General features: G+C 33.7%; 1 protein-coding gene across 2 annotated transcripts; it reads left to right on the plus strand.

The window, feature by feature from the left end:
* The first annotated feature begins 1,575 nt into the window (after nucleotides 1-1,575).
* On the plus strand, nucleotides 1,576-18,798 carry LOC130893732 (pyruvate carboxylase, mitochondrial). 2 transcript variants are annotated; one of them, XM_057800065.1, is made up of 12 exons: nucleotides 1,576-1,741; nucleotides 3,532-3,810; nucleotides 4,470-4,701; nucleotides 5,820-6,083; nucleotides 6,135-6,493; nucleotides 7,729-8,221; nucleotides 12,106-12,138; nucleotides 12,387-12,784; nucleotides 13,412-13,671; nucleotides 13,733-13,928; nucleotides 14,500-14,689; nucleotides 15,765-18,798. In XM_057800065.1, exons 2-12 carry the CDS (start codon nucleotides 3,571-3,573, stop codon nucleotides 16,655-16,657), a joined length of 3,558 nt encoding a protein of 1,185 aa, XP_057656048.1. In that variant the 5' UTR covers nucleotides 1,576-1,741; nucleotides 3,532-3,570; the 3' UTR covers nucleotides 16,658-18,798. The 2 variants fall into 2 exon arrangements, with proteins under 2 accessions (XP_057656048.1, XP_057656049.1); XM_057800066.1 differs by lacking the exon at nucleotides 12,106-12,138 and having other exon boundaries at nucleotides 1,591-1,741.
* The last annotated feature ends 92 nt before the right edge of the window (nucleotides 18,799-18,890 follow it).

Below are 18,890 nucleotides of genomic sequence, written 5' to 3' on the forward strand. Positions count from 1 at the left end.
CACAAGAAAAAAAAAGTTCGCTTCAAACCACTACTGCACAAATCTAGGACGCCCTCTAGGCGCTCAGTCTCGTTATTTAATATCCAGACATCGTATGTTGCTCAAGAAACCCAATGATGCAAAATCGGCGACGAAATGTTAGTATTTTCATTTAATAACATTTTTAACAATTATTTAAATGCAAATATTTTATATATTCACAGAATAAATATCAATTTTTGAGTACAACATACACCATCCTGCAGAATAAGGTTATATACTACACACTTTTTCACCTCACCCCCTGAACCTCTAAAAATACGTAAAACAATTATTGTTTTTGTCTCGCCCTGTATTTTAGCACTCGTTAGCTGTTATGAATCATTTAAGACAATTTTCAATTGCTTATTTATATTAAGAGCATGATTTAACGACAATTTGACCACATCGAGCGCTGTGGTCGATTCTGTTGTCCCTACTATATACTAGATCCCTGCTAATGCAGCCGCATCAATAAATAAAACTATTTAAAAGATATAAATTCACAACTTACCTTAATTATTCATAAAACCCGGAATTCTTAAAAAATCACTCACAATAGTTGCACATTTTGAGCACGCAATCGGGCATATGGGTGCGCAAAACACTGTTTTTGAGATTTGTGCGTCAAACACAGTCGCGGTTTTCCCTTCAAAATTCTTCTTTGAACACAAGCTGTAGAATTGAGGTTATGTAGACATTTATTAAGATTTACATTCATAGAGATATTGGTAATATCTCTATGTTTACATTCGTATCTTTCAAATGGAATCACAATCGGGCTGCTCAGCTAAGTTCAAAATATACATTATTACTCAATAAAGAAGGCCCATCTATATAGTTATAAAAAAGTACTTCTGTAGTATTCGTATTTTGTATTCAATTAATCAAGTACCGTGTATTTAGGACATTGCAACAATTAGTTTGTGGTATGTTTTAAAAATTTTACACTTGACATATAGCCCACTGAAGTTTGTGTCAAGTGTTGTATAGACTACGGAAGTGCTGACGTCACACACCGCTTTTGTTACGCAGGCTAGGGATCGATGTACAAAGTTTTAACAGCGTCTTCATATTTGATTAATTTTGAAAAAATATACCTTCTGGCACAAAATACATTACCGTCTTATACAATACACTGATTAAATAAATTTTAAAGAATACACTCTACCTCACAAACATTGGAAAGCTATAACCTAGGGTAACAATATGACGGCCGTGACGTCACGTCCTTGTTTCTTATGTGCTATTGGGAAGCAAGTAATAGTTACAAAACAAAAAAAAACACCATAAGAAAATTATATCTTTACGTCAAAAACATAACCTCGAAATGCGAAACTTTTGATCATTCGTAGGGAAGTGAGACTCAACAGAAAAAGGCTTTTTCAATTCAATTCTAGTATGACATAAATTTGGAAAATAAATTATAAGTTCGTATATATTACACCTTGTATATTTTAAATCTGTTTCATCTGATGAGATTGGAAGAGCTTATTAATTAATGATAATGATAACATGTAAAGACTGAATGATCTTGACATGCTTCCAATAATTATTGTATTGTCTACGCATGCGTTTCATTAGTCGATCTAAAAGTACAACACGAGATTTTTAAATAGACGAAACTAACGCGAAGAGTGCACAAATAAGAAAACAGTCTGGCGGATGATAGCGGTGAGGTGAAAGTGAGACTGGTTGTAATCAATTTTATATACTTTTCAAGGTAAGCGTTGTTATTATTTATAATAGAATCTGTGGATAGGTTAATGAACCTTCATCGAACACAAATTTTTATTTATACCTAGATTTGAATGTAATGAATTTTTTTTCATTCCAAATCAACGTATTACATAATTAAAAATATATTTTATATAATTGAGTATAAATCCTGTTTTATCTATATAGTCTATAGTGTTCAAGTTGTTTTTATATTAGAGTTTTTCAAAAATTAACAACATTCCTAAAAGTAAAACTAAATATTTCTATTAGTAAATGTACTATATTTTTTATATATATAGTGTAAAATATATATATATATATATATATTTCTGAATTAACACGTTGTTTTGTTTGACCTTGTGATGGTATATCTTAATAAGATTAGTCTACTCGTAGTTTTTTAAATCACAAACTTGTTTTCTCATTACGAAATTGGAGGTTAGAAAAGCTAAAATAAATCGCCTTAATTTAAATATTATGCAATACGTTTCTAGATAAACTAAAATATTGATACCTATTATACAAAATTATATTTATAGATGTTAATCTTTGGACTCGTTATTATTTAGATCAATACATTATATATTTGGTTGTTCAAAAACATTTCAAGGTCGTCTGATAGGTCAATTTCCCATTTGCGAATGTCGTAACCACTTGTTGTCTGTATTAGGAACATGCGTGATCTGTTAACATTCATCATTAATAAAATATCTTAAACAGAGTGTTTTTGTAAAAAAATATGAAATATATTGGGTTTAATTGAAAATATACAAACGTTTTTATGGGATCGTATATTAGCAGCGAGTAAACAAAATTTAGTGTCATTACTCATTATTATCATATACACAAATCGATTAATAGATAATCGAAATCTGTAAATATTATACCGTGTGTTACATTCGACATTGGTTCAAACGCATGCAGATGAGTATTGATCTTAATGGAGAATATTTTGAGCCATATCTAATTATAAATTTTTGTTTTTATTTATCTATCTCACAACTTCAGTAGCAACACTCGTATATGAAATAAATGAGGTGTTTAAACATTTATTCAAGCCAGATTTTACGCTAGAAAAATTTCTTCAAACAACAAAAATATGTTATTGGGACATACTGTATACGTATGTATTTACATTTCGAAATCTTTATTCATATTTGGTAATTATTCTTATTTGTTTGTTATTGTGACTGTTTTCTAAATCATATGCGTCAATTGAACTAACGAAATACGTTGTTCAAAATATTTATCGTGATCATAGTCCAGATATGAATTTATGAAACAGTTAGGTTAAGTTAGGTTAGGTGTCGTTTGAAACTCTCGAGTTATTTCAAGCAATTTCTTTTCAAATTGTATACGATTTAATAAAACCAATCCAGTCTTGTAAATTCTAATTATCATTACTTAACAGTATTTTTAAGTTGAGGGCTTCTTAATTGACTTTTACGAAATTTTGGGCCCTACTTTGATATTTCAAATTGTCATATTTTGGTCTCCCCTATACACTTTGTTTTATGTAGGTTCTAATGCGGGACACCCTGTATATATAACGATTGTTATTAAAAATGAAATGATTTTTTTTTCATGTAAATATCTAATTAAAAAAAAATCGACTATTAGGGAAAACAGTTGAATTTAATGACCCTTACTTGTTTGTTATCGAAACCACGTCATTATACTTTAAACTTTGAAGGTTAATCTATATAATTATTACGAGGGCTATTTGAAATATAAACTTAATCATCATTATCTAAATATATTCTTAATTATTACGTTTGTTAATTTCTTTTATAGAACGTAATTTTAAGTAAAAAGTTCCTGTAGACTGAAGAAATGTTGACAAGAACCTCGCTAATCCGCTCTGCTGTAAGATCGAATTTTATATTAAGATGGAAGGACTATTCCACGAAAGTGGAATATAAACCTATTCGTAGTGTCTTAGTGGCAAATAGAGGAGAAATAGCAGTGAGGGTTTTTCGTGCTTGTAACGAATTAGGTATTAAATCGGTGGCTATATATTCAAAAGAAGACAGAGCGCATATTCACAGATTAAAAGCAGACGAAAGTTACTTGGTAAGTTGGCAATCTACTCATTTAGGAAATATAATTTATTTGTAGAGTAAATTTATTTATAAGTTAACACCATATGCACTAAACTATTCACTAATGCTTGTCGCACCAATTTATTTAAATACACCGATTACTTTTTACTCTCCCTGTGTGTTGACTATGACTTCAAATTATTTACTAACTCTCCGGCTGTTATATATCGTTCATATACACTAACTCGCTTTCCAGAATGTTCGATTTCCTGGAAATTTGCCGTAAAAAAAAGCATAATGTGAACAGGTTATAAATACAATGCCGTATAACCGGTGCAATCGGCAAACTTTAGATCCGATTAACACATTTTTAGACAACCCCCGTAACTATTTGATAAAATCAACTTTTTCACTTACCCCTACAAGTTATTTTACGAGGTATAAAAAAAGTAGTACAGAAAACGTAAAATGAACCAATGATTTAATTTTGGTTCATTTTCTATAAAAAAATGAAGTTTTTGTGTTTTTATATACGACGCCGTCTAGTGGTGTAGTAATATACTTGAAAATGATTCTCCTGACGAGATTTTCTTGTCTTTAAGGTGTAAAATTCTTAGATTCTGTATGTTAGCGGTTTGCTTCTCTTAATCAAACACCCTGTACAACAATAATTAATCTTTTTCCATTTAGGTAGGTGAGGGTTTACCCCCCGTAGAAGCATATTTAAACATTCCAGAAATAATAAATGTATGTAAAGACAATGGAATCGATGCCGTCCATCCGGGATATGGTTTCCTTTCTGAGAGATCAGATTTCGCTCAAGCTGTCATCGATGCTGGTATCCGATTTATCGGTCCTTCCCCGAAGGTTGTTCATCAAATGGGGGATAAAGTGGCTGCTAGAGAAGCAGCAATCGCAGCGGGTAAGCGAATCATAAACAATAATTTTTTTGTATTAAATCTTATAAAATTAATAAAAAAAAGTTTTTCATATTTTCATTGACTATTTTCAAAATACGGTTTATTTTTCTTTCTAATATGATTTCATTATATTCACAGAAAAAATGGAAGATCTGACAACAGTGTTAATACGATTAAAATGTTTCTCAGATTGCGTAAACTTTTAAAATTGAAGTTTATTAAATTATTTAATATAAATAATTAAAATTCACTCTGTATAAACATTGTCGTCAGGAAAAAAAAGGTTTTTTTATTCAAATTTAGGTATGCTTGACGAAATTTACACTTTTGATAATAAATACCCTTTAAGTTCTACGATAATGATAGAATGCAAATATAATATCGATAAGAATCGATTTTCTCAAGAGTTCTCTATTCAAACAGCTGACAGTTGATCTTGACAATCCGCCATTTTGATTCATCGATATTTACATCATTAGTGTCAGTAAATGGAGAATTTTTTTATTCAATATTATGCTCGAAAAAATTGATATTTCAAAAGGACATGCCCTTTAAGCTCTACGATAACGATAAAATTCAAAAATAATATCGATAAGAATCGATTTTCTCAAGAGTTCTCGATTCAAACAGCTGACAATTGATCTTAACAATCCGCCATTTTACCTCGATATTAAAATACAATGGATACTGGGGTATCGATGGTTCAATTGGGCGATTGAAGATTATTTCCTGAGAATTAATGAAATTTGGAAATAATTAAGAGATAATTTAATTCCTTATCAAAAAAGGGGAAACACTCCAGGTCTAAGTCAACCCAAACTAACACGTGATACGAAGAGAGAGGAACCATTTGCTTCAACTCTTAATAGAAGGAAAAATATGGGGAAGAAGAGAATTGAGCAGAAAGAGGAGGTCTTGGTTGTAGAATATCAAAAATTGGGACAGGAATAAGAACCACAGGGGAATTAATACATACCATCAGAGACAAGATACAAGAGAACAATATACAGACCCAAGAAGCTAAGAAGAGGAAAACATTGTGAACAAAAAGCAGATAATCTCAAAAATAAACTTTTTACACCAACTTATAATGATCGACAATATACTTAATATTTTACAGGAGTTCCAATTGTACCTGGTACCGATGGTCCTGTAACATCATCGGAAGCAGCCAAAGATTTTTGTAACAAACATGGACTCCCCGTGATTTTCAAAGCAGCGTACGGCGGAGGCGGAAGAGGAATGAGAGTCGTAAGAAAAATGGAAGAAGTTGAAGAGAGTTTCAATAGAGCTTCGTCGGAAGCCAAAAGCGCCTTCGGAAATGGAGCCATGTTCATAGAAAAATTCATCGAAAGACCTCGACACATCGAAGTTCAACTATTAGGTAACGTTCACTAATTTACACGAATTAACATTAAAATATGACATTTGACAGGGGACAAAGCCGGTAACGTAGTCCATCTGTACGAAAGGGATTGTTCAGTGCAAAGGAGACATCAAAAAGTCGTCGAAATGGCCCCCGCGCCGCATTTAGATCCGAAAATTCGAAACAGGATGACGGAACTCGCCGTTAAATTAGCCCGCCACGTCGGTTACGAAAATGCCGGTACCGTCGAATTTCTATGCGACGATAAGGGAAATTTTTATTTTATAGAAGTAAACGCTAGATTACAAGTTGAACATACTGTTACCGAAGAAATTACTGGTATCGATTTGGTGCAGTCGCAAATTAAAATCGCCGAAGGAATGACCTTACCCGAACTGGGAATCACCCAAGAAAAAATAAAACCCAGCGTGAGTAACTTCCAACACCAACCATCTTTCCTCCATCATACACTATTCTACTTATCTTGCTATGAATTTTTGGTGACAAAACCTGCAGTCATCTTTGTTTTTAATTTTTTTTCCAACTAACAGTGTTTAAATGCTTAGTTTGCTCATTCGAAGATGGTGTATTAGTCCTTTTGCGTTCATAGTTTCCCCTAAGAACATTTCCAATAAAACAATATTTCTACCCCTGATTGACTACCACTTTCTTTTTATTCTTCTTAATGTCCTAATAGCATGCGATTAATTTAATCCTCTACGATATTCCTGGTACCATATTTTAGAAACAACCAACATACCTACATATATTTACCTTTTCTATGTTGAGACGTTTTAAATCGAAAAGTTCACTCTTTCTCGTAGTACGTTTTAGGAAAAACCAACATAACTAAGCCCCTCTACTTTCTCATTGTTGAGACGTTTTGAATCGAAGAGAAATTCTAAAAAACTAACAATTACATCCATTTACCCTCTCATTGTTGAGGCGTTCTAAATAGAAACTAAGTTTGCTCCTTCTCGTAGCACGTTTTAGGAAAAATCAACATAACTACATACCTGTACTTTTTCATTGTTGAGACTTTTTAAATCAGAGATAAGTTCACTCTTTCTCGTAACACGTTTTAGGAATAACCAACATAAATACATCCCTCTACATTCTCATTGTTTAGACGTTTTAAATCGAAGAGAAGTTCACTCTTTATCGATACAGCGAAACGAGCGGATCTCGAACGTCTAGATTTCCTATGAGCTACGCTGCTCGTAGAGATTCGACGTGCGCGACTTAATTTAGTTATTCGTTTTATATATAAGCTCAAGTGGTTATCGAAGATTGATTATTGTGCCATTTCTTCGTCATTCTCTGCCCTAAGACTAATGTCCATAAGGCTAATGCGTATTTGTCCACTTCTCGTTGTCTTCTGCTTTTCCCACCGTTACGTATCTTTCATTCACGCATGCGTATGATGTCCCAATATATAATTAAAGAATAGGAACAATCTCGAATGTCCGAATTAGTGTTACGTTTATGTTTCATTCAACCCGAGCTCTGCAGAGGAAACAATTCTTATATCAGGACCATCTAATCGTAAAATAACTCGACTTAAGAACATTAAAATCGATATTTTCACCGCTTCCATTTATGAATCTCAATAATTTTCCTCATTACTCATTCTACCAGATACTAAACTATCGATTCTGTTTAGGGCTTTGCCATCCAATGTCGCGTCACCACCGAAGACCCCGCTAAGAATTTCCAACCCGACACCGGTAGAATAGAAGTATTCCGTTCCGGTGAGGGTATGGGTATACGCCTAGACGGAGCGTCAGCTTTTGCTGGGGCCATAATTTCGCCTTACTACGATTCCCTGCTCGTTAAAGTGATATCTCGTTCGAAGGATTTGGCGAGCTCCTGCGCTAAAATGACGAGAGCCCTAAGAGAATTTCGAGTTAGAGGTGTTAAAACGAACATACCATTCTTATTGAACGTACTTGAAAATCAAAAATTTCTCAACGGATCGGTCGATACGTATTTCATTGACGAGAATCCGCAACTGTTCAAATTTGCACCTACCAAAAATCGCGCTCAAAAACTATTGAATTATCTGGGAGAAGTATTGGTGAACGGTCCTCAAACGCCATTAGGTACTTCATTGAAACCGGCCGATATCAGACCGCACGTTCCCGCCTCTTCAAAAGGTAACTCATCTTTATAATTATATAAAAGAATCAAATATTATTCGATACAGAATGTTTTTTAGAAGCTTTTTTTCGTCGTCTACATAATTTTATAAAAAGTAAATTCACTAATATACGAAGTGTTGAAATCAAGTGCAACGTGACGTTCGATATGACAACACTGGAAGCACGTGACGTAGGAAGGACACAGGTTGATATGGGATAGACGTTCACTTTGTAGTGGACTCAACTGTTACTTTTCCTCTGTGTCTGTTACTGTGATTTAACTGCGATTAATTCACTACAGCATTGACGTGGTCTAACTAGCACTGTGATTTTTCATAACAACATTGACGTGATCTAACTGTTACAGTGATTTTTCAGCACAGCTTTGACGTGGTCCAACTGCCACTGTGATTTTCCGTTACAACATTAACGTGGTCTAACTGCCACATTACAACATTGACATAGTCTAACTGTTAGTATGATTTTTCATTACAAAATTGTCGTGATCTAACTGTTCTAGTGATTTTTCACTACAGCATTGACGTGATCTAACTGCCACATTACAATATTGACATAGTCTAACTGTTAGTATGATTTTTCATTACAACATTGACATAGTCTAACTGTTACTGTGATGTTTAATTACAACATTGACGTGATCTAACTGCCACATTACAATATTGACAAATATTCTCTTACTGTGATTTTCCATTACAATATTGACATAGTTTAACTGTAACTGCGATTTTTCATTACAACATTGACGTGGTCTAACTGTTACAGTGATTTTTGACTACAGCGTTGACGTGGTATAACTGCTACTGTGATTTTCCATTACAAAATTGACGTGGTCTAATTGCCACATTACAATATTGACATAGTCTAACTCTTACTGAGATTTTTCATTACCAAATTGACGTGATCTAACTGTTACAATGACTTTTCACTTTTACTCTTACTGAGATTTTTCACTACAACATTGACGTGGTCTAACTGCCACATTACAACATTGACATAGTCTAACTGTTAGTGATTTTTCGTTACAAAATTGACGTGGTCTAACTGTTACAGTGAGTTTTCACTACAGCATTGACGTGGTCTAACTGTTATTTTGATTTAACTGTGATTTTTCACTTCGGCGTTGATGTGGTCTGCTGCTGTAATTTGACATGGTTTAACTATTAGTTAGTAGGTTGATAGTGGAATAGTGGTTGGTCAAGAACCAAGTAAATAGGCCCGTCATGTCTCGGTTGAAATTACCGATATTCTTTGAAAAGCCCATCAGTCGTTTTGGTAATAACCTTTTCGCGAATTAGGATATGATTACTAACCAGCCGGAGAGTGTGAAACTTCGATGGTTTGGTTCTATTGCCGAACGAAGAGCCCAATCACGTCATATAAATCCAGTAGCTGTTCAATCCGATTTCGTGTAGTTGGTACCGGAACCTATTGCAGATGCAGTTTTACGATTTTTGGAACCAATTCGTTGTTCCGTGGACGTAAAACTAGAAGTTCTCGGATTCTTAACAGGTTTTATCTGGACCTCCGGGTAGGAAGCCCTGGATGGAGAAGGGTTGGAGATCGAAGCAACCTTATATACTTTGAGGTTAGTTAGTTCCGTGGTATCTGTTTGCTCAGACTCATCAGGAGGAATAGAAGCATTTGTCGTGATTACTACTCTTCTAGGATTATTGGAATTTTACCAGATTTTCTGCAGTCGTAGTCCGCGACACCTAAATAGGGTACTGGTATCAATCATTCCTAGACACGATTGCTTCCGCTTTAGATAAAGCCCATAGAAGTAAGCCGACCTTTGCACCAGTTCTCCTCCGAATGTTCACGTAGTCGTGCCCGAGGAGGGCCGCTGGGTCTCCGAAAAACATCAAGGTTCAACTGGGGGGCTACCCAAGGAGGAGATAACAATGCATTATAAATCTACACGAGTAAAACTGATTGAATCGGTCCTGGTGCTTGCTTTCCACACCTCGTAAACATTAATTTAAAAAAAAATATTCGATTATACAGGGTGGTAATTTTTACTAGATAATAAATAAATGCTATGAGAATTATTGTGGTGTTTTGATTCGAGTCACGCTTATTCACACAAATGTTTTTAGTGATTAACAACTTTATTCCGGTGTTGGTTTTCCTTTTTCTATTCATTTACTAAAGATTCATCTATTTGAAAATATTTCTAATCCAGAAATATCCACCAAATATACGAGGGATGTTCAAAACGAAAGCATTTGTAAACCATATATTATTTCCTCGGAATAAAGACAGATAGCATTGATTGTGACACAATTAGCGTGCCGATGTGCAGTGAAAGTTCTGGACCATTAGATTAGAAATCAAGTCACTTGTGGATGACACAATTTGTCCACAAATGTCCCGATATCGTGGCATCGATCCTACGAATTGAGCTCGTTAAAAGTCCTTGGAAAACCTCTTACACCAGATGATTTTTTAGTTAGAATGTAGGCAACAGTAAGTGACCTTGCTCGTCACCACAAGAGGTGGGCATTAAGAAGAGGATCATCTCCTATTGGCGACACTCTCTCAAAGACGACGACATGGCGCCCAACAAATTGGATTAACCAAATCCTGAAGGAGAACACCACCTCCATTCTATTAAGTATGCCGGAAGGTTCCAGAATTATCCATCAGACTCCGATGCAAAAAGATTCTTTTGGCGAGGAGGATGTCTTGCCATTGGTCCACCTCGTCGAATTGAGTTCGTTAAAAGTTGGTTATCGCCCTTGGAAGATCTCCAACACGAAATTATTGCGACTATTCATGTTTTAAATCTGCAATCACCACTATACTACCCAGATTTGGCACTTAGTGACTATTTCCCTTTAGACACTGATGTGAAATAGGTACCAACAGGAATTTGATTACGAGTTAAACAAGTTGCCTAAATAAAGTTGGTGATTATATCGAAAAATATTTACTTTTTGTATTTTCTGTAATTTTATTCGACTTTTTTGGATCACCCCTCGTATAATTATATTGATATTATTAATATTGATGAGTTATTTAATTGAATAAACAATTTAAATGGAGAAATTCGATTCATATTCCCATAGCAAACAGGAATCTTTAAAAAAATATACAGAGGGTGACCAATTTTTATGACAGAATGCTTTTTATGCTTTAAAAAATAAAAACTTCACATGTTTAGGTTAGGTTTTATTTAGTCATCCTGTTTTTCGATCAATGGCGTCATGATTCTCCGATTTGGATCACTATTACTCACAAACAGTCTCGACATTTCCATGATTTTGTGATTGCACCGCGCACCTCGCACTTTTTGAATACTCCAGGCTCACAATATGGCGATCAGAAATGAATATTTCACATGAATTTTTGCCAATTTTACTTCAACATGATTACTTATAATTTTATGGTTATATAACTAAACTAGTTCACTTATCACTATCACTTAACTAATTCATTTAAATTCTTCGATTACTTTCTATTTTGGTCTGTTCATTACGATTATTTATTATAAACTGTGCTACACAACTTCCTTATATATCACAAAATAATTCTAAAAGTGATATAAAATAACGAAACAAAGCAAATAAATAAAGACTTTCTAGAAATTATTCAAAAGAAACCATGTAAATAAACCACTTGCTATAATAAAAAGTTGTATAACTAACGTCAAAGGCGCGTCCGCCGAATTTTACAATTCCATAATAGCCTGACAGGGTAAATTTAAGGACCCATTTCGCGAACTTGTTCGTAACACTATTAAGAATTCAGTAACGGATTATGTCACTAAAAATTGGTCACTAAAATACTTTTTATTCATTTATTTCCTTGCATGGTTTTATTTTTTTTGTAGTACTCGTAATAACTTGCACGTTTTTGTTTCTTTTTCTGTTCGCTAGAGTACCTGTCCACCAATCCAGAGCAGAATCCAAGTTAGTATTTTTTTCTTAATTTTTTTTTGTAAAAAAAGAAGAGTAATTGATTTTATGTTGCTCATAAAACCCATCCTCTCATTTTTAAGACTTTGCTTTATTGTTATGGTGAAAATCAATAAGCTTTTCTTTTTTTTACATTTATTTTTGTTCACTTTGAAATAATTTTTTTTGTGATACTAAATATCAAAAAAAGAATATTAGATACTTGAATATTTATTTATTTAAATATTTTTTTTATTATCAAGGCGTTCAACCACCGAGAGGATTCCGACATATTTACAAAGAACAAGGACCAGAAGCATTCGCCAAAGCAATACGTAACCACAAAGGACTTCTGCTCATGGATACGACATTCCGTGATGCCCATCAATCATTATTGGCGACTCGAGTACGTTCTCACGATCTTTTGAAAATCTCGCCGTTCGTTACTCACAATTTTAGTCGATTATATTCGTTGGAAAATTGGGGCGGAGCGACGTTCGACGTGGCGCTAAGATTCTTACATGAATGCCCATGGGAGAGACTCGAAGAAATGAGAAAAATGATACCAAACATTCCGTTTCAGATGCTCCTTAGAGGAGCCAATGCCGTTGGATATACCAATTATCCTGATAACGTTGTTTACAAATTTTGTGATTTGGCGGTAAGGAACTATAATTATCATTCGAAACATAACCTCAAATATATAATTATTTCGACAACCATTCTCGAATATACTTTACGGTGATTATTTTTTATTTACAATTACACAGTTTTTTGTTATCTTTGTAGCAAAAAGTGGTAAAATATCATCAGGACTAACGTCAATCATTCGAAATTTCCGATTTGCTTTGTTTATTTTTTGTTAGGAATAATCAATATCAATTCCTTGAAAGGAAAAACATTTCCGTCTCTTCTAGAACTAAGTTGTTTAAAATTTTTGGAAAATAATCGAAAACTATTTTAAAACTTTCAAAAAGCTTTTTGATTCGTTCGAGAATCATCAAAACCATCAAAAGGAATATAAAATCATACAAGATCGTTGTAGATTATTTGAGGAACTGTTTTGACCTTCAAATAACTCTTGAAGTTTTTGTTTTCCCTCCCAATGTGTTATCGCTACTCCTTTGAGTTACTTAACTTTTTTTGCTAAAATTGACATTTAATTTATATTTTGTTAGGACCCCAGGCCCCACTACTTCTTAATCCGACAGTGGATGGAACTACTCACCATGTTTTATACTTTCTACTACATTCTCAATATGGTTTATATTGTTGACTGAATTTTCAGGTGAAAACCGGTATGGATATATTCAGAGTATTCGACTCTCTGAACTATTTACCTAATTTAGTTGTGGGAATGGATGCGGCGGGTAAAGCAGGAGGAATCGTAGAAGCAGCCATTTCTTATTCGGGTGACGTTAGTGATCCGAATAAGAAAAAATACGATCTGAAATATTATTTGAATTTAGCCGATGAATTAGTAAAAGCCGGTACTCACGTTTTGGCTATCAAAGACATGGCTGGTTTGTTAAAACCAAAAGCAGCTAAGTAAGTCGATTATATTTTCTTGTAAAATATTATTTATTATATTAATTTTTTATATATTTAGAATATTAGTTTCCGCTATAAGAGACAAATACCCCGATCTTCCGATCCATATTCATACTCATGATACGAGTGGTGCTGGGGTTGCTGCCATGTTAGCTTGCGCCGAAGCCGGCGCGGACGTTGTAGATGTCGCAGTCGATTCAATGTCCGGTTTAACTAGTCAACCGAGTATGGGAGCTGTAGTAGCAAGCTTACAGGTAAAACTTATATATATTGTCTTCTCTTCCTATTCTATCCAAAAAAAACTGTATTTGAGTCCTAGAAGGTAGGCAACCCTATCTAGTTCCCGATTATTTTGAACAAACTTTTAATAAACAATGTTCTTAATAATTATTTTTTTCTGCACGTATTCGTTGGTTCGTTAAAGACCTACAAAGTTAGAACATGCACAAATTAATAAAAATTCTGTTTAAATATATAAGGCGAACCAATAGTCAGGTGTATTTTTTTTTTCGAGTAAAGGTTCGTGGATAAAAAAATTGTTAAAATTTTATTATACTAATTACAAAATTAAAAACATAGATTTTACTTCTTCAACTTCCGGATAATTTGTATCATTCACCGCGTGTCTTTACTAATCTACTGATTTCTCCATTATAATCTACTTTTGTAATAATTCTAGAAATTTATTAATAGATGGAGCCACCCACCATCTTATATAGTTTCCACTACATTAAATATTGGCCGTTAGATGGCGTGCGACTGTTTACCAGTCATAAATTCTTTTATGTACGAATGTATTTTATACAATTGTATATTTTGATACAGGGTACTGAACACGATACTGGCTTAAAATTGCCGATGATTTCCGAATATTCGGCGTACTGGGAACAAACTAGGACATTGTACGCTCCGTTTGAATGTACAACGACGATGAAAAGCGGTAACGCAGATGTGTATAATAACGAAATTCCCGGTGGACAGTACACCAATTTGCAATTCCAAGCATATTCTTTAGGTAAGTCATTCATATAACTTCAATAATTTGATGTTTATGAAATTCGAAATTTTTTTTAAATCTGTTCGTCAACTTTTTTCATCTTTTCTTTACTCTTTTTACTCATTACTCATTTAAGAGAGAAGTATTGGAATATAAAGTGGTTGTAAATAGGAATTAAAGTCTATAGAAATTTCACTTCAAATTTTTAGTTTTCCCATCTATTAATTCATTCAACTTTTCTTCCCTTCTGTAAGGATTATATCCAAAACAGTTCGGAACATTCGATAACTCCATAACCATTTAGGCAAAGGACAAGTTATAATGGAAAGAAGAATAATTTAACCAACATATCCAATTTTGTTACAGTATATTCGATATATTGTATAGTATGAATTACTAGTTGAAAAAATTAATTCGCCGTAATTTTGTATGACAGTCTGTATTTTTTACACCTTAAAATATACATAGAGTTGCCAACCTTTGACAATTATAATAAAATTGGGGATGTATCAAACGTGAGGTTATGTTGATTAAACAGTGAGATTATATTGATATTCAATATTCCACATGTCTAAAATGACTAAGATCTGTTTTACCAATATTTGGATTAGTTGACTTTTAAGAGATTGGGGCTTGACTTAAGAGAGAGACGTGCATTGAGAAAAAAATAATCATTTTTCACGTTTTTGTTTATTAAACTTTTATCTACATTCAAATTGGGAAGTAGTCTAAGAAATAGATCTATTTTGGGGTCAAGATGTTAGGTTTACTTAAATTTCTATTAGGTTAAATTTACTTTAGATTTGCCTATGCTAGGTTTACTCCAATCTCTATTATGTTAGGTTTACTTTAGCTTTGACTATGTTAGGTTTACTTAAATTTCAATTAGGTTAAATTTACTTTAGATTTGCCTACGCTAGGTTTACTCCAATCTCTATTATGTTAGGTTTACTTTAGCTTTGACTGGGTTAGGTTTACTTCAATTTCTATTAGGTTAAATTTATTTTTGACTGGGTTAGGTTTACTTGAAATTCTATTAGGTTAGATTGACATTAGCATAGTAAGTATATAAAATGTTTTTTTTTTCTTTTAGGATTAGGAGATTTCTTCGAAGATGTGAAGAAAGCCTATGCGGAAGCCAACATACTTTTAGGAGATATAATAAAAGTAACGCCTTCTTCGAAAGTAGTAGGGGATTTAGCTCAATTCATGGTACAGAATAAATTAAGTACGCAAGACGTTTTGGACAAAGCCGAAGAATTATCGTTTCCGAAATCGGTAGTTGAGTATCTTCAAGGACACATCGGGCAACCTTATGGCGGTTTTCCCGAACCCCTTAGATCTAAAGTTTTAAGGGAAATGCCCCGAATCGAAGGCAGACCAGGCGAAAGTCTTCCACCATTAAATTTCGATAGTCTATCGAAAGATATAAAAGAAATGTTTCCGAATGCTACAGACAAAGACGTTATGTCAGCGGCTCTATATCCTCAAGTAACCAAAGAATATTTAGCTTTCAACGAAAAATACGGACCGGTAGATAAACTAGATACTAGAATATTCCTCGTGGGACCTAAAGTGGGTGAAGAATTCGAAGTAACTATAGAAAAAGGAAAAACCTTGGGAATAAAAACTTTAGCCGTAGCCGAGGATTTAACGGAAAACGGGGAAAAGGAAGTTTTCTTCGAATTAAACGGTACTTTGAGATCGGTTTTGATCAGAGACAAAGCCGCCCGACAAGAGATGCATCTTCATCCGAAAGCCGATAAATTAAATAAACAACAAATAGGTGCTCCGATGCCGGGTACCGTTATTGATATAAGAGTGAAAATCGGCGAGAAAGTGGAAAAAGGAACGCCGTTGGTAATTTTATCAGCGATGAAAATGGAAACCGTAGTCCAGAGTCCGGTAGCCGGTACAGTTAAGACGATAGACGCAACTATGGGAATGAAATTAGAAGCCGAAGATTTAATTATTACAGTAGAATAGTGAATTAATTAGATTTATATATTTATAAAGTGTGATCTATTAGAAACGAAAACATGATCGGTCCATGAACTATTTCAGGGTCATATGAAACGTATTTAACCATTATGTTGGTAACTGGATAATCGAGGTATATTTGTATGAATAGTAGAAAATTCAATATCTTATTTTACGTTCTCGAGTCGTCGTTTTTTAGCCTAAAAAACTAATCGTGAGATTATCCAACTTATTTTTTAACCCGTTATAAACGAGATTTTATTTTTCACTCATTTTCTATAAAATAAAGTTGGTTAGTGACTAAATTCAATATTTATAAGTAACTAACATTATTTATATATTTTTTGAATGGATTACAAAAACAAATGTGTTACATATATTGGGTTGGCGACAAAGTAATATCGGTTTTGTAGTAAAAAATAAAACGAAGAATAGTTTTTAATCAATTATATATTTTCCATTGCGATTAAAGTCGGTTTGTTAGCGCAATCCCCACAAGAAAAAGTCCATATATGTTAAATCGGGACTGCGTGGAATCTAACTTATGTCACCTCTACTAGAGATCAATTTGCCAAGCAAAATTTCACGATGTGGTGGTAAAGATCCATTGGACGTGCGTGAACTTGTCTCATTCATGCTGGAACCATTAAAGTTTTGTAGTTAAGCTTCGAAAAAGTCGTCTAACATCGGTTCATAACGCTTTGAATATAATGAAATATGCATTCTCTAAAAAGTAAGAGGATATAATTCTTAGCGCTCGCATCGCAGCCCATAAGATCACTTTAGGCGATTATAAGGGTGGTGTTTTGAACTTCTAGCTCTCCAACAGCGGCTAATTTACTTGTTGACCTGTCCATGTTAATGGACAGGAAAGCGCTTAATCGGCTGGTTTACGAAGTCGACCAGCATCAATTCTGGTACCAACTGAATTTTGTAAGGTTGCAACTCTAAATATTTGTATAAATGCGAAATTATAATGATCTACACACGTTTAAAGCAACAGCATGCTTACACATAAACAAGTCGAGCGTTCTAGAAGACCTTGGATGCTCCGACTTTTTGTTTTGTTTATACTGAACACACAGTTTACACTACTACTACTACTTCACCCACACTCACAATTACACTGTTTGATATGCGTTTCGATAACCAAGTTATCGTCTTCAGAGACTGAAAGAAAACACTTTTCCTTCAGTCTCTGAAGACGATAATTTGGTTATCGAAACGCGTGTCAGACAGTTTAATTGTGAGTGTTGGTGTAGTTGAGTATGAATATCACCAACGGTTCCAAAAATTCCAATTCAGTCGGATTTCGGTTTGTGCTGCTCTGGTTTTTTAAACGTCTCGACTTCACTCCACTTCCAGATACATGATACAGTTTGATATTCCGCTCGCTCCTCCGAATAGTTGTGTTCACACAATAATCAGAGAATTTTTTTTAAGACACCTTGTATTTCACCCATACAAATCCACCGGATGTGTATACCATACTTAGTTGATTTCTATGGTATATACTGAGTGAATTTAGTATTGTGACGATGAGGATAATTGTTCATCGATTGTCAAGTTTATGTGGGTACTCAGGTACCCGCCTACTAAAAGACGGTAAAGTTGGTTACTAACATAAGGGTTACACCTCATTTATTTATGTATGACACAACTATCTATGTTGTATGTATGACATACCTTGAGAGGTTAAAGTCGTTCAGAAAATGAATTACGTATATTACCATGTGAAGCGCGGCGTTTTCACAACATTGATTCATGATATAAAACGGAAATCGAACGAAAACTTATTTATGCTTAATATTATAAAATTTTTGTTATATTAGAAAATGGTGGGAAATTTTTTTGGTCGTTCGAACCACCTAAATTAAAATTGACTACATCACTTAATCCTAGTCTTTTGTAAGTAAACATTAATCCCACCGTATATAATGTCATTTTAATAAATTATGATTAATTTTAGTTGAAAAGACTCAACATCAATATTGGCTGTGTTGTTAGAAACACTTTTCTATTTCTTTATTTACTTTACAGAGTGTTGAAAATATTGTTATATATACATATTCGATTTTTATAATTTCAAATTTTAGATTGTTCTGTTTTCGACTATTTGTTTATATAAAATATATTTTTTTAAAACATAATTTTTATTTAAACCCCAGAGTCTCATATAGATATTGAAAAAATGCGCAGCTGAACTAATAATTCCTTCTAGGTTGTCTACAGTCAGTCT

Source organism: Diorhabda carinulata, chromosome 5, assembly GCF_026250575.1.
Source record: "Diorhabda carinulata isolate Delta chromosome 5, icDioCari1.1, whole genome shotgun sequence".
Lineage (NCBI taxonomy): Eukaryota > Metazoa > Arthropoda > Insecta > Coleoptera > Chrysomelidae > Diorhabda > Diorhabda carinulata.